This window comes from Sminthopsis crassicaudata, chromosome 5 (assembly GCF_048593235.1).
Source record: "Sminthopsis crassicaudata isolate SCR6 chromosome 5, ASM4859323v1, whole genome shotgun sequence".
NCBI lineage: Eukaryota > Metazoa > Chordata > Mammalia > Dasyuromorphia > Dasyuridae > Sminthopsis > Sminthopsis crassicaudata.
Window position 1 is genome coordinate 187197695 of NC_133621.1, and position 20513 is coordinate 187218207.

At 41.8% G+C, this 20513-nt stretch overlaps 1 protein-coding gene across 1 annotated transcript; it reads right to left on the reverse strand.

Moving 5' to 3' along the window:
* Positions 1-100: 100 nt before the first annotated feature.
* TNFRSF1A (TNF receptor superfamily member 1A) lies at positions 101-19085 on the reverse strand. Its single transcript, XM_074269044.1, has 10 exons — positions 18764-19085; positions 9423-9576; positions 8776-8904; positions 8250-8405; positions 7884-7962; positions 3501-3565; positions 3083-3193; positions 2515-2546; positions 1901-2186; positions 101-1084 (listed from the first exon to the last, which is right to left on the reverse strand). The coding sequence occupies exons 1-10, from the start codon at positions 18797-18799 to the stop codon at positions 780-782; spliced, it is 1353 nt and encodes a 450-aa protein (XP_074125145.1). The 5' UTR covers positions 18800-19085; the 3' UTR covers positions 101-779.
* Between the last annotated feature and the right edge of the window lie 1428 nt (positions 19086-20513).

Sequence of the window (20513 nt, forward strand, 5' to 3'; positions counted from 1 at the left end):
TCTAAATGACAGTCATCTGGCTCTATGACCCAACTCTTCCCCCTCTGATATAGCCTTTGTACAGCCCCCCCCCCTCCTAAAGGCAACACAAGAAATGTAATCCATTTGATAAATGACCTAGAGCTTTAATTTCAAAAGTTTTAGTGTACAGTATTTACAAAAAGAGTTCTGCCACAGTATTCCAAGTCATATGACATCTAGTATTTGACTTCCATCCTCCTAAGCTGAGAGGAAACCACGTGAGGTACCATAAGGAGGAAGGAGTGATGCTGGGTTTACATTAGTGTAAAAAATGGTTACAGAGACTGACAGTTTACCATTATGGAGCAGTGACTGAGCCAGAAGACCCGTTACAGTTATCTGTGCTCATGTTCCATCCATTCATGTTCCATCCATTTGGCCAGGCACAAGACCACCATGTTTTAATTACCACCTCAGATGACAAGAATCCCCAATCCCACTGAGACAATGAAGACTGTTCAATAAAACAACACCCCACTCAAGTTCTGTTCCTTCCCTCTTCTACATTCACATAGTGCGCAACTGGCTGAGAAAGTCAGGGTACACTAATCTGGTACACAACTGACAGCATATAGCACCAAATAAACAAAGAGCTAGGAGCCCCCAACGTCCGACCCCTTAGAGAGGTGCATGGTGTTTTCAGAGTTGTCATTCCCTGGGGCTCCTCTAAGCCCTTCCTAGGAAGAGAAATAAATCTTGGGGACTTGGACCCTTGTGTGTGAAGGTCCCTAAAAGGGGAAGCTGTGCTTGGTACAGCTTCACCTAGGGAGAGCGGACAAATGTGCGGAGGGGCCGCCCTGCCTGAAGGCCTCCTGGATGTTTTGCAGGCAGCCACATAAGTCCATGTCATTGAGCACCTGGGCCACTGCTTCCAGAGTGGCCCGCTGCCGAGGAACTCTCTCCTGCCACGTGGCCAGCATGCTGTAGTGCGCTTCTCGCAGGCAGCGGCTGTTCTGCATCTCGATGAGCTCAATGTCATGCTCACTCAGTCCCAAGCGACGGATGAACTCCTTCCAGCGCGAGGGAGGCACTTCCTTTACCACCGCATAGAGCATGGCTGGCTCTGGGGGGAGGAGGGAAGCACACATGAAGGGACGGGGCATGGAAAGCCTGGCTTGCAGCTGACACCTCCCCCCAGGCCTTTTCTTCCCCACTCAAACAGGTTCCTTCCTTTGCATTTTAATATCTCCGAGTTCAATGCAATGCTTTGCACAAAGTAATTAATCAGAATTGGATTCTTCCCTGTGAAGTTTCCCACTCTCTCCCTTTACATTGTAACCTTCTTGAGTCTTTTTTGTTACATTGTACCCCAATTGCTCAGCACAGTGCCTGGCACATAGCAGACGCTTAATATTTAGTGCACTGAATTAGACTTAGGCTCCATCTCCGTGACCTACTCCCGACTTTTGGGACCCTGGGCAAACTATCTCCCCTCTGAATCTCAATTTCTTCTTCTATAAAATAATGAGTTCATAAAATAAAGTTCTATAAAATAAAATTCACATAGCATTTTTAAGGTTTGAATGGGGCTTTACAACATTGTTTCGTTTTATCCTAAAAGCAAGAAGGTGGGTGCTATTAGTGATAGCAAATATTAAGAAAAGCCATAAAATCTGTTATTAGATAACAGCAAATATGAATAGTAATAAATGGAGAGCATCGTTTTCCCCGTTTTGTAGATGGGGTAACTGGGGCACAGAGGGGCCATTCGTTTACAAAGCTCCCTAACTCCTACTCAGCACCAGCCACTGTTCTCCCCCAACTGTCCTCCGGATCGCCCCACACACCACCCAACCTTTCCCTTAGCCTAACAACATATTGTGTAAGCGCATTTCTTTCCGCTACTGAGAAGAGAGAGCGGAATGGGCCGACCACTCACTGTCAAGGTGTATGACGGTGTCGTCCGGCGTGACGTAGTCTGAGGGAATGTGGGTACGGGGAATGATGGGCTCGGCCTGCTGGTGGGGCGGGGCCAACGTCACGATTGGTTGTCCACCGTGCAAAGTCGACCAATTGCTTGTGGATTGGGTGGAGGGGAAGGCAGGGACCTGGGAGGAGATGGAGGAGGAGGTGGGGGCGGGAGCGGCAGTGCTGGTAAAGGCTGGGGTGGGGGCAGGAGTGGAGTCCAAGGTATGGGATGAAACCAGAGGCCGCTCCTTTTCTTCCTGGAAAATAAAGGGGAGGGGTCACCCCGGAGCCACGCCCCCAATCCGGAGAGGGAGGGGAGAGAGCTCTCTCCCCTCTCAGTCTTGGTCTGTATCCCTCCCTCGGGGCATCTAAGGGCAAGTCCCTATCCCCGACCCTGAAGGCTGTTTGTGGATTGAGGGAAGTGGGAAAGAAGGAGAGGTGAGCGATTAGGGGAGCCCAGAGGAAGGGAGAGAAGTAAAAGAGATTCAGAAAGTGAGATGTTGGGGGATAGAGAGTTTATTCAGAGACCACCACTAAGGGAGAGGCGGAGCTAAAGGGGGGTCTCATCTGTAGTGTCATCATTACCTCTTTTACGGGGGGAGACGGTCTGCCACAGACTGAAAAAACAGAAACAAAAACATAATTTTCACTTCCCCATCCGTGCCTTCCCTTTCCCTTCTCCACCCCACCCCCACCCTTCAACAAACAGCCTCATTACATTAGGGACCTGCGGTGACACGCAACCGAGGTTTGTGCTTTCTCACGGACTGGAGGGAACTCCTGACTCAGCAGAAAGTCGTCCCGTCCCAGATGCACACTTCTTAACGCTTCCCTAGTCCGGGACCTCAGTTTCCTCGTCTTTAAAATGGGGGAGTTGGGCAAATGACCTCTAATCTTCCTCCAGCTTTAATCTATGACCCCGTGACTCCAGCTATGTAGTAACTCTCAGCAACTTCCCTCCCTCCGCCCGAGTGCTTTCAGCTATAAAACAAATAATACTGCTTGTACTACCTACTTCGCAGATGTTTGGCCAGAAGTTATGTGAACCATAAAGTTATATACAAGTGAAGTCATTACCAATCACCCAGCAGCCCATCCCATAAGAGTTCTTATTTCTTATCCTAACCAAACATCCTCCCAAGGCTCTACTCACCTATTACGTACAGTTTGGACCTCCATCGTGGGTAATGGCAGATGAGGACGATGAAGATGAGGGAGAGGCAACAAAACCCCAAAAAGATCACCACATACATCAGCACTGGAACTAGGGACAAAGAAAGTCTATGTGAACTGGGGAGAGAGGGAGGAATCCGGGAAAGATGCAGGGGAAATTATGGATGGAGGGAACACAGCTGGAGGAAACGGGGTAAGTAAGCATCCTATAAGTGGTCCTCAAACTTTTTAAACAGGAGGCCAGTTCACTGTCCCTCAGACTGCTGAAGGGCCGGACTGTAGTGAAAACAAAAACTCACACTCTGTCTCTGCCCCTCAGCCCATTTGTCATAACCCAGAGGGCCACATCTGGCCCGTGGGCCGTAGTTTGAGAACCCCTGCACCTAGTTAATTCTCACCGGTTTCTTTGGGGTTAACACTCCTTAAGGGACAGGAGTCTCTGCAGTTTTTCTCGGGCGTACATCTGAAGAAGAAGAAAGAAATGCGTAATTACTTCTACCCAAATCCAAATCAGTCAGTCAGCATGACTGATGGAAGGCGCATGTATCTAAAGTCTGAGGAAGAAGTAGCTTGCTATGATAGAAAGACTAGCCGACCTGGAGGTAACAAGACTTGGATTTAAATTCTGCTTCCTTAACAGAGATCACTTCAGTTCTTAGACTTCTGTATCCTCCAGTGCAATAAATTCCTTCCCGGGGTGGTTAAGATCAACTGAGATAATTATGTAAATCACTTTGCAAAGTTTAAAGTAATATAAAAAACATTAGAGCAATATAAAAACATGACCTCCTATTAAGGTCATCTCTTCTGAAAAAAATTCCAAAATGTTATTCGTATAACTTATATTTGGAATTTGGCTGAATAATGTTTCAAGAAATAATTTTCAAACAGGCTTTTGAACAATTATGGTTATTTTGATTCAAATGCATTTTAATATACTAAATGTATAAAAAAAAAACAACAAAACAGGCTTTTGATGGGGTCTTAGAAATTTTGTCATACAGAAATTTTCATTGTAATTTTATTCAGCCATTATATATAATGGCATTTGGCTTGCATTACACATTACTGGAAAATATAGAGAACTAAAACACAGAATCGAATTTTAGAAATGAAAGGGATGAGTAAGACTTTAAATCTCCCTGGGACCTGGGAATTGGGCTAGATCAGAGGTATCAAACACATTGTCAGCAGTCCACAACATTCCCGAACAGCCCAAATCAGATTAAAATGTAATAGGAAAATATTAAAATAAAAAATGCAATTGTTTAGTAGTTTTTCAGTCACATCTAACTCTTTATGACCCCATTTGGGGTTTTCTTGGCAAAGATATTGGAATGGTTTGCCATTTTCTTCCCCATCTCATTTTCTAGATGAAGAAACTGAAGCAAACAATGTTAAATGACTTGCCCAGGATCACACATCTAGCATCTATCTGAGGCAGGTCTTTCTGACTTCTTGCCTTGCATTTTATTCACTGTATCACCAGCTGCTCATAAAATATATGCATATGCATATAGGTATATATACATATATATGTACATATATACACATATGTATATATTTAATATATCTGTATGATTTGCACCAAACACAGATATGATTTTCTAATATGTGGCTCACAGGGATCCTTATGGATACTTGAGTGGCCCTAGTCTCTGTCTGAGTTTGAAACCCCTAAACTAGGTGATTTCCAAGCTCCCTTCTATTTCTAAAGCTACAATGCTGTAACCCTTTGATGCAACTCCATTGATGAAGAAACAGAGGTATGGAAGCATTAAAAGACTTGCCCAGAATCAAATAATCTTTGTCCTAGACTTTCTTTAATTTAGAGCCTAACAGAAAATAAAGCAAATATACACTCATGGAAAACACAATAGAAACAAACATAATTTAAAATGCAAATAGTTGGTATAAAGTTATATATCACTAAGTATTCTTCAGAAATCTTAAAACACTACAAATCGGAGTTTAATTTTTGATGGTTTATATTTTTATTGTCGGTTTATATTTAAGAAAGTAATGGATTATATAGTTAATAATAACAATTAGACTTAAAAGTGTGCCCCAGTAATCTATTGTTAAACATTTACCATCGAGCCTCTGGGTAGAAAGCTTTTTTTATATGTGAGTGCTTTTGGAATGTTTTTAAGTAGCCAGAACTGAGTCCAGCTAGTTTAGAAAAACTTCCTAGAGGAGGTGAAAATCGACAAGGATAACAAAGAAAGATTGTAACAGTTTGATAATGAGGCTTTGGGAATATTCCTTACATTTATGTAGTATGTTAAGATTTATCAAATGTTTTCTTCATCACATATATTATTGTATGATGTACATAATAAAGTATTATTATTTATGTAACTAACTCCAGGCTACATTGCTACTGAGTACTGGAGTCAGAACTAGAACATGGCTTTCTGACTCCAAAGCTAATGCTCTTCCCCTTAGGGATACCACAGACAGAAATTCTCTTGCAGAGGCTTCCGAACCAAAAGAGACTAGACCTGTTGAACAGGTAGGAGAAAATGTATAGGGGTCCAGGATACTAAAATTGCTGTGTAGGAGTGTTCCCCAGAAAGGATTTTGCAGATCACCAAGTAAAAATCCCCCAAAGTAGAATCTGAGATAAATCATGGAAAGAAGGAAATTTAATTGAATTATTCTGAATGGATAAATTTATATATGTTACAAATATTGATTTTCACCAAACATCAGTCAAAGGTAGCTAATTATATAATCAATAATAGTAGGATTAATATAATTAGCAAGTGGGCAGAAAAGATTGTTTTCTATATAAAAGACTGCTTAAATACTCCTGGGAGGAACTTTGCTTGAATTCAACAAATATTTTATTAAGCATTCACCAAATGCATGGCATAAAGACAAAAAGTCTCCGTTTCCAAGGAGCTAACCTTCTTTATTGGAGAAGTAACATGAACACAGATGAGCATAATACAGAGGAAAGAGGAAAGGAAGCAAAGACAAGATCAGAAAAGAGTTTTAAGACTAGTTTAAAGGCGGGGAGAATACTAGTATCCCAAGGGGAATCAGAAAAGGCTTTATAAGGAGATGGCACCTGGTCAGAGACCCCAAATAAACCTGAGAAAGGCAGTAGTGAAGAGGGAATCATTTCAGCCAGGGGAGATAGCACATGTGAAAGGACAAAGGCAGATGGTAGAATGTTGAGTTTGGAGAAGGACAAGTAGCCCAGTTTGGCCAGGAGTGCATGAAGGAAAATAGGGTTGTGAAGATAGGTGGGAGCAAATGGTGGGCAGCTCTTAGTAACTGAGTATGTTGTAAAGTTTTGTTCATACAGTCTTTAAACACTAACACTGTACAGTTATCCCTTCCCTATCTCAACTTTCCCCAATGTAGTTTTGTTATATCATTAGTAAGCATAAGAAATTAAATGGAAATTTTTGGGAAGTTTTGTGGAAGTCACAGCCAACACTCAAAGGCCAGCAAATGACACAGAACCCATGACCAAATACTTAACCCAATATAATACAATAAAGTAATATAAACACCACATAAAAGAAAAAGAGAAAAATCAAACTTTTCCTTTGATATGAAAGGGCCAAAAATGTTTACTCAGATGGCAGGAGTGTGGGGTGGGGAGGATGTCACAAAGTCCCTAACTCTAACCCCTAACAAGAGGATGTGGAAGAGATAACTATACTTAAAAACAACTGAACAATGACTTTACTTAAAACAATGGATAAGAAAGAGCTTTTATCACAATCAAATCACAAGATTACTTTTTTGCACTTAAATTTTGTTTTTTTTTAATTCTACTTTATCTTTGGAATTGAATTGACTTTTTTTTCAGTCATAAAGTAACATTTTAATTTTTATCTAAATACAGATAGGATGGCTTCTTTGTCTTCTAATCCTAAAACTATAAGGGGCAGGGTTTGGAGGGGGGGGGGAGGAAAGATGTTCACCTGATAGCAACAACTAGAATTCTGCACATGGTCCAAATAATAAATTGAGTTCATCTCACAGACAGGCCTCCCATCTTCAAAACTGACGGAACCATCACAGCCACAATAAATGGGGCACTATCACAGGTAGATCAGGCCTAATTCCCTACCTTAAATTATCATTATTAAATGCTTTATTTCCAAAATGTATTTCAGGTTTGAGGACTGAATGAAAACTAGTGAGATTGGGGGATTGAGAAATGAAATTGGGAAGAATGATACAATCCAGTCAATCACATATTTAATCATTCCTAAACATAGTCCCGGGAAGCTAGGTGATGCAGTGGATATGGTGTCAGGTCTCAAGACAATAAAACCCATCTTCTTGAGTTCAAATCAAGTCACAGACACTTCCTAGCTGTGTGACCCTGGGCAAGTCACTTCACCCTGCTTGCCTCAGTTTCCTAAAATTAACTGAAGAAGGAAATGGAAAACTAGTCTAGTATCTTTACTGAGAAAACCTCAAGAGAGGTCACAAAGAAATGATTGTACAAAAGATATAATCCTGAGATGATGAGAACTGAATTTAAATGCATGACAAAAACAAAAATGGAAAGGATAGTTTGCCAGAAAGGCCTTAATGATAAAAAGAAATGTCACTTTAGAGCTTGGGCAGGAGACTTCAATATGAAGATGAAAAGTGGAGAAGTGAGCCTTCTGGTCTTTAGAAGCAAAGAGCCAGTGGGATATGTGGTATCCTCCCACTCTCCAGGAATATTTCCAGCATTCCTAACCATTCTCTTCCTTCCTAGCCTCAATACCCAACTCTCACCCCCAGGACTGACAAGAAATACTCACTCATTACAATGGATGCATTTGTGATTATACCAAAAGAAATCTGTATTACAGACACAGACTGTATCCTGTTTCTCTTGACCTGTGGGGAAAGGTAATGCATTAAGATGAATTCTCAAGATAGAATGAAGCGAAGCGGGATCTGGGGGGGGGGGAGGGCGGGGAGGAATATACTGTCTGGGTAGTTGAGAAGGCCTTTGGGAAATGATCTATAGAGACCTCTTTAGAAAGTGGGAGGAGGAGAATATTAATTCAACAGAAAGGAAAAAGGGAATTGTTAATGGGGAAATTAAGTGTTTATTCTAGAAAGGGAGGAGAGGAACTTATAGGCAGCAGAAATTGTGAGGATTTGGGGAATGGTGTGCTCACATGGATGTCGTATTGTGCCATTGAGACATGGGTTGCAGTTGACACATCTAAAGAATTCCTTATCTTCCCCTTGATGTTGTTGATATTGATTTTCCCTGCATCCACACACTGTGTTTGACGAGACTGTGCAGTTTTTCTTCAGTATCTGGCCCAACTCTATTAGGAAGAAATGAAAAACCTCTTTAAAAATTAACTCTGTCTTCTTTTATATCTTTACTTATCATTCCACATCCTCCAAAAAGGGTGTGTGTATATATATATTTACATTTATAAATATATTACATCATATATACATAATATAATAAATAATACATATTATATTATATATGAATATATAATATATATATAAATACATTTATACATATAATACATTTTATTTATATATACATACATACAGATTAAGTTTCCACCACACAAACACACACCTACTCACTCACTGCTCTCCACCCTCTAACCAGCCTTACCTGAGGACACCATTTATGATATTTCCCTACTAAGGGGCTCCCTCTGCCTCCCAAGGACTCACCTTTTCTGCAGACAGAACAAGGATGGCATTCTGTGAAGTAGTTCTCTATCTCTGTGAATGTGTCTGCCTCGCAAGTCTCACATTGAGGCGCAAGACCTGGACCACCACAATTAGCCTTCAAGAAAGTCCCTACAGTAAGACAGAGAGTTAGACTAAATGGGTCAATGGGGCATGAGAGATAGAGCAACAGGGTAAAATGTGGATTGGGGAGAATGCCTATCCCGACAGGAACAAGACTAAGGCAAATGGGGATCCATCTTGAAGAGAAATCAGAGAATTGAAGCCTGGAGAAATAAATACATTAGGGAGATCTTGAGTAAGGAAGGGTAAGATGTCTTTAGGAAAAACACCTAGGTAATGACCACATTTGGTCCCCAAGAAAGAGCTCAATTCCTTACGTTAGTTTCTGGCTTTGGAGTGTTGAATGCTGCATATGATATGAGACTTTTTTAATACATTGGTTAACTTTGCTGAATTTGTTTTTATTCAACTGTAAAAAAAAAATGGTTGGAGAAGAAAGGAATACATCGGTGATTTAAAAAAAAATATTTTAAGGACATGTAAATGATATAGTCAAGATTTACTAATAAAAATTTATTTTTACCAAAAAAGTGGGGAAGGAACCCACTACTATCACCCCTTTATACCTTTGTGACATTTGAGACAACAGATAGATTCATTTGTGGGATGCTTATATTTTCCCTGGGGACACTCAGAATCTCTCTTTTCTTGATGCCTCTTATGAGTAGACATCCCAGGAACCACAGGAAGGTACAGTCCCACTATTAGGGCCAGGGCCACCTGAAGAAAAATCAGACAGAAAAAACAACCCATCAGGGAAAAGATAGTGAATGCACAGCAACTTAAGAGATCTTGATTCTATCCAGATCTCACCCATCTTTTTAGATCTAACTTGACTCACTTCCTCCAGGAAGTCTTCATTCTCTAACTACCAGTTCTTACTTGTCTTTCCACTATTAATAGCAATTGGCTTAAAGACAACTGTTACATTTTATGCTTTGCCTACATTCCAATTCAGTTATTCTAATTTTTTTTCCTTCTTAATTACTTTCTTTCCAATGAACAGCCCTGAAAAGAAGACTGAGATTGGGCAGGAAATACAATCAGGGTTTGGGGGTTGGATTTTTTTTTGTTTTTTGTTTTTTTTGGGGGGGGAGGGAGAGTTAGTGGTTAGTTTTTAATGTTCCAAGGCAAATGCCAAGAAGTAGAATACTCCTATACCTACTCTTGCATCATTATCCCAAAACTAAAGTGAAAAAATATATAGGGGGGCCAGAACTGCATGGGTCAGGAGCTGGGTGATAATACACAGATTAGGTAAATGAAAGAATGGGGAAAGGCATATGGGTCAGAAGTAGCTATTAAAGAGCTATTATAAAAGGTCATAAACAGATCTAACCTTAGAGTGAATGAAATTCAATGATGAATGAATGAATTTCAAGGATGAATGAAATTCCACTGAATGACCTCAAAGAGATAATCAAGTTCCTAAACCACGATTTTTATGTTTTGCCTCCAAATTGGGAGATATACTTCATAATCCCTTTCTGGGCTGTGTGCTTAAGGTTATTTATCCCTGGTTCCCTTCCATAATGCTAAAGCAGGTCCCTTGAGTTCCTAGATTTCCAACTAGACTGTACGACCACAGATAAGCTCCTTATTCTCTAGAAATATCTGTTTTTCCATTTGCAATTCTGAGAGTACAATCTCCCATCACTCTTTAAGTAAAAAGACAAGTCCTCAAAGTATTTTAACTTCTGGGGAGATCAGAACTATGAGCTGGTGGTACACATCAATGGTACCAGTATATCACATGTTCATAAAGGAGCTCTCCAAGTGGAGCTTTAAATTCCCATAATCTCCAAGGCAAGGGAGCTTATTACAGAAACTCCAGGAGTTAGACTCTCAGGACTTTTCCAGGACTCACTGATTATATCGAAGAAGAAGAAGAGAAAAGAGTCACATGGAAAGAAAAGGCTAGGTGTGTTTCTGGGCTGCTTTTGGCAGGCAGCCACATCAGAACAGGTTATAAAGCAGAAGGTGCCATCCACCCTTACAGAGACAGGAGAAGGTTGGCAACCTATGAGATCAACTCTATCATCTACAAAGCAACTGGCATACCAGGGCCAGGATCAGAGCAAATAAACTTCCAAGGGGGTTGCCATTTCATTCCTCGTGAGCTCCAGTCCTTCATCATCTCTCTAATTTAAACTCTCAAAATGTGTGCTAGAGCTTCTCCTAATAAACAGCATCTCCCTCCCATGAAGGAAGCCATCCTGGAGAACTTCATTATGCGAACTCAATGTACCCCTATTATAATCATATCAGAGAAAATACAGTCAGGAGGAATCCAGGCTCCCTCAGCAGAGTAAAAGAGATAAATCAAAAATCAACTCTTTCAGATAAATGTACCCTGGGCCTTTAGCTATTCCAAATTATCATTTCCTGAGACCTCTGGGCACAATGAGTTCAGGACTAGTGGGACAACACTGCTGATCGCTATGCCATTTCCCCTACTAAATTTCAAGAGAGTACTCCAAGTAGGTAAGAAGCCCTGGAGGAAGATGTGGAGAGGTTTCTACCTCAGAAGGAAATCATGTGATAGGAAGAAAGGAAGAACTAGATACATGTGTCCAGAAATGGGTTTTCTCTCCTTCTTATTCTTTGCCCTCAAAATAGTTTTGCAAATCAAGGAAGATTGGAAAGGAACAAGTGTTTATTAGCACCTATTATGTTCCAGGCACTCTGTTAAGCATTTTATAAATAATAAGCCCACAATCAGACTAAGAGTCCCTGCATGTGACACAACTAAGATCAGTGACCTTTAACAGTTGGCTATCTGGGTTACTGTTTGCCATGAGACCCACATTTCTATCTGTGGTGACTGGAATTCACGGTAGAAAATCTGAAACTATACTGTGGCTAGTTGCATACCAGTCCTGAGACCAGTGCTGTTAGCAGGCCAGATATAGAAATGAAGACCAGAATTAGTGGATGATTACCAGCTACTGTGAAGGCCCATGTAGTAGTCACTTCCTGACTGCCCTTGCCTTCCATGCTTACATTCTGCAGTCAATGGACACATGTGCTTCAGAATCATATTCCTGAGTTCAAATCCAGTTTCAAACAATTGCTATTTATATGATTCTGAGCAAGTCACTTAACCCTGTTAGCTACAGTTTCTCCATCTTTAAAATGAGCTTGAGAAGGAAATGGCAAACCATTTCTAGTATCTTTGTCAAAAAAAAAAAACCCAAAATGAGATTATGGAGAGTTAGACATGATTCTCTCATGCCTGTCCTTATTTCTTTTCTATGAATTGTAGATGAGTGAGGTTCAAAGCCCTAAGCTGCACCAAGAACAGGGAGTTGCAGGAGACAGTTGCACTGAAGGCTTTATGTGAGAATACTTGTTTTTCTTGCATTTTTACTATACCCAGTAAATTAGGTGGCCTCAATGTTGACGGTGTGTTTCTATGAACAAAAGAGGTTATTTGGCAGGGAGAAGAAAGTCAAAATGGAAAGGAGCAATAGACTTCCTGAGAAATATTTTATGTCATTCCCATTCATTAACTTCAAAACCCAGCTAATATGAGTCTTAATTTACCCAGCTGTGTGACTGTGGTATAAGGAGGAACTCACAAATGAGTACCATAGACTTGATGTAATAAGACTCTGTCCCCTGATCTTCGGGGAGGGGGGGGCCACCTGGCCTGGGAAATTCCTTGAGATTCTACCGGAATCTCAACCCTTCCCCACCCTCCTACCTGGTTCCCACAGGAAACTCCCACCTAGAATGGATCTGGGAATCTCTTTGGTCGGGGAAACAATCACCACCCTGATTGATTTGGAAATTAGCCCTTAATCGCTCCCTAGCCCCAAAACATAGAAGGCGAAATAAAAAACAAGCCTCTGTACCCCAAACTTCACCATCTTCCTAATCTGGAAAAGGCCCACTGAGAGAGTTTCTCAGTGAAATAAAGCCATTTTGCCAAAAACCTTCCTCCAAACCTGTAGCACCGGACTGGGGACCCCCATCGCTATTAGGGTATCCTCACCCCTCAACAGTCTCCAAGACTTCTGGGCTGGTAATTTGAATATGGCACCACCTGGTGGATAAGTCAAGACCTTTTGTAGCTCTAAAGAAGGTAAATACATAAACCATTGGACTGCTTAAAATACTGCAGTGTTGTGCAATCATTTCAGTCATGTCCAACTCTCTGCAACCCCATTTGGCTGTTTTCTTGATAGAGATACTGGAGAGGTTTGCCATTTTCTTCTCAAGCTCATTTTACAGATGGAGAAACTGAGGCTAACAGTTAAGTGACTTGCTCAGGGTCACACAATTAATACCTGTCTGAAGCTGGATTTGAACTCAGGAATATGACTCTATCCACTGAGTCATCTAGACGCCCCATATAACACTACAATCGAAAAATTGAGTTCATTATCTTATACATAGCCACAAGCTTCAAATACAGGACTACCGAGGAAGCCAGTTCTCAAACACTAGCACAATATGCAGCAGCCACATCAATCTCAGCATTCTTTTCCTTTGAAAATACAGCATTTCCCAGAACAAAGCAGTTCACCATCTCTTCTGAAAGCAGGACTTAAGTTTTAAATCACCGTGAGAAAGTTATAAGTTGGTTATGGGGAAGAATTTTCGCAACCCTAAGGATTGTGATTGCACGTGGGTTGTTTTTTTTTGTTGTTGTTTTTGTTTTTTTTCCTGAAGAGTGGAACCTAGGAAATGGGTGTATCATGATTATACAACAGAACCAGAATCCAGAAACCTAGACTCCCATTCTATCCTAAGAAGAAGGTTTTTTCCAGAAGAATTCTGCCTTGGGCTTTTTGAGTATTAAACTCCAGGAATGAGAAACAGATAGTCTTGTGGTTCATATTTCTTTGACTCCAGCGCCTAAGGAGTTAATCCAATTCCGGGAAAGGGAAATCTCTTCCCAGCAACTACGCCTCAGTGACTCAGGCCAGAAGGTGGGAGGGAGAACAGGCAGCTTCCCTAACCATGAAGGGGTCATGACTCACCAGAAACATGGAAGAAAGGGAGAAGACAGCAGCAGGGATGTACCACCACCCCCTTCCTTTACTATCACGTGCCTGCCCATTCCTTGCATTCACATTCAAGGTCCCCCTCTTCACATTTCCCCCTCAACCCAAAAAGATCTGTTAACAGTCCCCAATGCTGTTTAGCCCACAAATTCCAAGAAACTTCAACTCCCCTTTGCCAATCTATCCCAAAGGGAAATATCCCCTGATCTCCATTTCCTCTCTATCAGGTCACAGTCCACCCCCCTGCCCTTCAGTTCATTATTTCCCACAATAACCCTTAACATCTTCCCACTGAGACCCCCTCTACATCTTCTTCCCAGTTGAGTCATCCCCTTTCAGCTAAATTCCAATTAATCCTACTCCTTAGAGAAATACAGCTGCCAAACAGAGACCTGGAAAACTATTTAGTCCAATCCCCTCAATTTACATGTAACAAAATGGTCACACAGGTAAACAAAAAAGAGAGAGAGAGACAGTGTGAACTTGAACATGTTATATAAACACATAGGATTTAGTTTATTCATTTATAAAATTATGGCATTGTCTTAGATTATGAAACTCCATACGAATGTTTAAAAAAAAAAAAAAAAAGAGCCACTATTTAAATCAGATATCTTACACAACATTGTCTTCTCTTTCCAGATCTATTATCCTACAACTAAACAACCTCAAACTCAAATTCGCCTCCTTGCTGTGTTACTGCTTCCCTGGACTTGACCCACCAGGCAGTCTAAAGAGGGCCTTCTAAACGCACCCCATCCCCTCAGCTTCCTTTTATGTATTGCCTTCCCCTATTATTAAGTAAGTTCTTAAACAGCATAAAACTTTCTTTTTTGCTAATTTTTGTAGCCTCTGTGCTTTGCATATGGGAAGCACTTAATAAATGCTTGTGGCCAGTTGTTAGTGGCCCTAAAAATGAGCCCTTCAGAGCAGAAACCGAGATGGGTCTTTGGGTCCCAGTCCAAGGAACAGAGGAAGTGTAGGAAGCTGGGACTCGAGTGAGAGTGGGAGGCCACTGAGGGGGTGGCCCAGTAACCATCCCCACCCCTGCCTCCTCCACAGCTTCCGGTTGTGGAGGGTTTTTCAGTGTGATTTCCTGTGCTAAGGTGAGTGGGGATCAAAAGTCAGAGAGAGGAAGAAAAGTTGTAGCACAATTCTTAAGTCCCAATCTTGACCCTAAGTATCCCCATAGCAAGTTCTTTCTCAACTACTTCCTTCTTTCCACCCCTTCTCCTACTCCTCCCCCAAGTCACTTACCAAAAGTACTCAAGCTTTTAACTCAATCAACACCTATAAGTATAACTCACTAATTATCAGGACTCTTGGGGGATTCAGTGGATTTTTTTTTATTTAATTTTTTTTTTCCCTGAGGCATTTGGGGTTAGGTAACTTGCTCAAGGTCACACAGCTAGGAAGTGTTAAGTATCTGAGGCTGGATTTGAACTCAGGTCCTCCTGATTTCAGGGCTGGTGCCACCTAGTTGCCCCAGTGGAACTCATCTTGTCTCAGATTTCGAGATCCCCCAAAAAATCTTAATTCCCACTTCTTCCATGAAGCCTTCCCTGACTAACCTCATCCGGGTATGATTTCTTCTTCCTTGAGTTCCCACAGCCTTTTTGGGCTACAATGATCTTTTGCCCTTTATAATATGTCCACAATGCTCCTTTGGCACTTTTCATAAAATATCTACTTGAATGATAGGTTCCTGGATTTGGAGAACCACATCCACCACATTGCACAATGGTTTGTACATAGAACTCAATAAATGCTTGTTGGAAAATAAATATATATATATATATATATATATATATATATATATATATATATATATATGGGAGAGACCATTAGGTGGCGCAGTAGATTAGAGTACAGTCAGAGTGGGAAGACAATTCAAATTCTACTTCAGACACTTTCTGTGTGCAAATCACTTAACCTCAAATGCCACCAAAAACATCAAGAAAAGGAACTATATCTCTTCAGCTCCTCGTTCTTGTCATCTTCCTCGTTCCATACCTCTAGATGCTTTGGAGACTCCTGCTTCTGGATGTTTCCCAAATATTTGCCACTTAATCTTACCAAAGACTAGAGCCATCATTTTCTGTTTACCAAGACATCATCACTAACCATCATTTTCATGATTCCTACGGTGGGTTCAATTTCTTTTTTTCTTAGATGCACTAATCAATCAGTAAATCCTGTCAATGCTTCCTCTCCATTCATCCCCTTCTTCATTCTCCCGGTCTCCCCAATAGTTCACGTCCTCATTGTCTCACTCTAGCCCTCCTCCCGGCTCCCTTCATCCCCCATACAACTGTAGTAATTCATTCTCAGGTCTCACTCAGGGAGTCCACTAGTGATTGACTAAGTGAATGAAAATGAACATATATCTACAGCTCAGTGATTGGAAAGAACTTTTCTTTCTCCAAAAATAGATTCCAGGCCAAAACCCCAGCTGGTCATTGTTTGGACCCTTATTCACTCAGAGTCAATGTAAATAGGAAATGTTTTTGTTCTGGCTCCAAACGCTGAAGGTCACCCTTCCACCATAGGATTTTTTTCTTTTTTTAAAAATAGAATTTTTAGAATTCTATTCCTTAATTCTTACCTAGTCTAAATCAGGGCTTCTTAAAACTTTTTTTTCCACAACACCTATTCACCAGAGAAATTTTTACATGACCTTGGGTATATAGATATACAAAACAGATATACAAATCAAATATTTACTGACAATAAATCATAATTTCATAATCCACACATTCAGTTCTGAGACCCACAGTTTAAGAAGTTGGGACCTACATATCACAGAACGGGCAATGACTGAATCAAACTGAGACCTGTTAAAGACTTTAGCTTAAAAAGATCGGTCACCCACTGCATCCAGGACTATCTCCAGTCATCCTGATCTGTAACTTGCACCTGGGCTCAGGTGGCTCTGGAGGATAACGTGAGGTTGGTGATTTTGCACAGTTCTTCCTAACTCACTTGCATATCATGGCATCACCTCTCTGATATCTTAGTCCTTTTCAAAAACAAATAACAATCTTCCTCAGAAACTTTAATCATAATCATTTGGTCATTTCTCTTCCCAAGAACTTAATGGTTTCCTATTGCCTTATGTAAATTCTGATCTCCTTTGCCTAGATTTGTATTTAAGGTTCTCATATCCTCCCAGATCTCTCCATTTCCATTTCTTAATTGTACTCCACCATAGGAAAGCTGTTTTACTCACTGCCCTCCTTACTAAACAAGCTTGTTCCTTTCCTTCTATATGGCTTACATCATTTTCCTTATCTTCCCCTCTTCCTCTTCTCTTCCAATCAGTGTCTCCCAACTCAAAACATCTCCTCGAAGCATACGATGCTTAACCCCTTCTTGACAATTCCTCTTTTGCCCCCACAGTATACTAAATTATGATGCATTTAGGGTCATAGAATTTAAAGTTGAAAGGAACTTAAAAGAGTATCTGGTCCAACTCCCATTTTACAGGTGGAAGAGTCTGAAGTCTACAGAAGTAAGGTGACAGGTGATTTGTAGTAGCAGAGCCAGGCCCCTAAACCACTTTTTGTGTGTCCAACCTACCAAGTCACTTCATTGGGCTGGTCTCTCCTGATTTAAGCACTCAGCCCTCATAAAGAACAGAGAGAAAAGGGCAAGTTGGAGGACAAGTCAAATGATAGAGAGAAGAAGAGAAGAGATGTAATACAGGATTAAATGAGAAGAGGAAAAGAGAAGTGATGAATTACAAAGGATATGGGCAAAAGACAAGAGGGAGAGAAAACAAATTAGGAAAGAGATTGAACAAACAGAAGAAAAAAATGGAGGAGAAATGATTGAGAGGCTAAGGAAAGAGAGAAAAGGGGAAATGAATTGGACAGAGGCTGAAAAGCATAAACGAGCACAAAACATTCAGGAAGATAGGGAGGCTACAAGAGGGCCAAGATCCAGATGAAGACTTCAGAAAGACTATGTAATGAGAGAAGAAAGGGAGCCTAAAGCCTGCAGGGTTGAGGGGAGAGAAAAGGGACATTTCTAATGACGAAGACAACTTTCCAACTTCCTCAAATGGGACTGTAGGATGAGAAACTGAACTATAACCATTTGAGGGTTGGAATAAGTGGTGTGCAAAGTAGCACACTCTACCAGATCATTTCAAGAAGATGACTCGCACAATCCAAGAAGCTAGGGTAAATGTTTAGAATCCCGTGAAAGTTAGAGGTGGCCCCCAAGTCAAAGAATGGACAGAATGAGCCCGAAATACTTTACTCAGTCTCACAATACATTCCCTGCCTCTCTCATAAAGCATCCCTTGTTACTTAGAACTTCAAAACAGTTGGCCCTACCCTAGGATTCTGTTCCCCTTGCCCACTTTGCTCAGCCCCTCCCCCATACCGGCACCCTTAGCATTTGTCTTTTCCTTTCTCCAGAGATTTCTCATCATCCACCCTCACCATGGGTATTGCCAGGCAGAACAAAGTTCAAAATGACTCTTCAGGTTGGCCCTGCCAATATATTTCCCTTCCTCAGTTGACTTCAAGCTCCCACGACCCCTTATGAAATCTGTCCCCTGCCCTGTCCTGACAACCTATAATTATACATCCCTTCTTAGGACCTGTCTCTCCCCGAAGACTCCGATTGTCTTTCCCCATATGGCCTGTTCTCCCTCCCCCCCAAACCCCAAACTTTTCATTCTCTGATCCTGCCTCCAAGGGACAAATATGGTGACCTGCCGCAGGACCTATATTTGGGTTCTTTTCATTGGTAAGAGGAGGTCGGGCAGGCGTGGTACAAGACACCCGGGGTCTGAACTTCTAGTAACTCAACCTGGCACCCTGGTGCGCTGTATAAAAGCCATACTCCCAAGCCCGACCACTGCCCGTTCTCTTTCCATCTCTCACCAGTGGCACCAGGCCAGGCAGGGTGGGGTGGCCCATGTCCGGCCTGGCTGTAGCTTCTCACTCCCCCATTAGGGCTCAGCGCGGCAGCTGCAGGAGCAGCGAGTGAGGGATCCAGTCCTGAGCGGAGCCCGGGATTCCGAGGTCCCAGACCCGAGCCACACTCTTGGAGATGGAGCTCTAAGCCGGGTGCCCACAACCCTGAGGGCGACGTGGAGCCGCGGCAGGTACCAGAAGCCCGGCGGGGACCAGGGTCGGAACCTAAGCAGGCAGCGGGAGCCGAGAAAGCTAGGAGGGAAGAGGGAGGGAGAAAGCAGGGTGTCGCAACTACGGCTAGGACAGGAAGAGCCTGAAGAGGAGGCGGGGTGACGAAGCGGGGGAGGTAAGAAAATAAAAAAATAAAAGACTTTTAACCCTAACCCAGCCAGGGACTCAAGGGCCCCGGCTGAAACTTCGCGGGGTTCTCAGGTCTCCGACTACACTTTCCCTTCTTCCATTCACCATAGGATTTAAACTTTCTAATCACCAGCTCTTCTAACTAATTCCCCAATTCCTCCAAAATCCCAAAACATCGCCAATCCTCATGGCCCCGCCCCTTTGGGGGAAGAGGGAGGAATAGCACGTGTAAGGGAGAGAGCAGAGATTCTGGACGCTTTCCGGATTCTGCCATTAATCCCATCTATGACTTTGGACAGATCACTTTGAGCATGTTTTCTCCTCTGATAATAGGAATAACAGCAAGCATTTATTAACCACCTGTTTTGTGCCAAGAGTCTGTTTGCTCTCTTTTAAACAAATATTCTCTATTGATCTTCACAACAGCCCTGGAGATAGGTACTATTATCGTCCCCATTTTATAGGTGAGAAAATGTTAGTAGCAGCTCTTTTTGTGGTGACAAGGAATTGGAAATTGAGTAAATGATCATCAATTGGGAAATGACTAAATAAAATATGGTATATGGGGGGCAGCTAGGTGGCGCAGTGGATAGAGCACCAGCCCTGAATTCAGGAGGACCCGAGTTCAAATGTGGTCTCAGACACTTAACCCTTCCTAGCTGTGTGACCCTGGGCAAGTCACTTAACCCCAGCCTCAAAAAAGAAAAAATAAATAAAAATAATAGTTATAATGAGTATGTGGTAATAATTAATTGCATGGGACTTTAAAGTTTATAAAGCATTTCCCTCATAGCAATACCTTGAAGTCGGCAAGAGTATATGTTATTATGCAAAACGGACAGACTTCATCCTAATCCCAGAAATGAAGAAAATGAATCTCAGCGAGGGAAAGTGTTTTCCTTATGGTCACACAGCTAGTAAGCATAGTGCTGGACTCCAACTTGATCTTTGACTCCAAGTCCAAAGCTGCTTCAAATTTCTTATAACAGTAATGGGAATGAATGATCACATACTTCCATCTGCTGAACCAGAGCTGTTCTCCAGCTTGATTTTTGACTCCAAGTCCAAAGTTACTTCAGATTTCTTGTAACTGTAATGGGAGTAGTCACCACGAGCACCATGCTTCCATCTGTTGAACCAGAGCCTCTTCTCAGAAGTGTGCTGTTGCTTAGCCTATGCCAGCCACTGTGTTAAGCACTTTACAAACTTTATATTATTTTGATCTCACAATAAGTAAGGACTGTGGACCCCTCCTTTCCCCTCCTTCCCTCCCTCCCCAAAAAGCAGGATGGAAGGAGTTAGCAATATAAGGGACTTAGGAAGAGAGGGGTGGGGTCAAAGGGGATCTGGTCTGTGG

Excerpts from the sequence above, each read along its gene's own strand:
- TNFRSF1A (XM_074269044.1), bottom strand. The coding sequence starts at position 18,799 with ATGGGCCACCCCACCCTGCCTGGCCTGGTGCCACTG. Across the intron at positions 7,963-8,249 it reads TGGCACAATACGACATCCAT|GTCAAGAGAAACAGGATACA; the intron begins GTGAGCACACCA and ends CTTTCCCCACAG. Across the intron at positions 3,566-7,883 it reads AAATGCATCCATTGTAATGA|ATGTACGCCCGAGAAAAACT; the intron begins GTGAGTATTTCT and ends CTTCTTCTTCAG.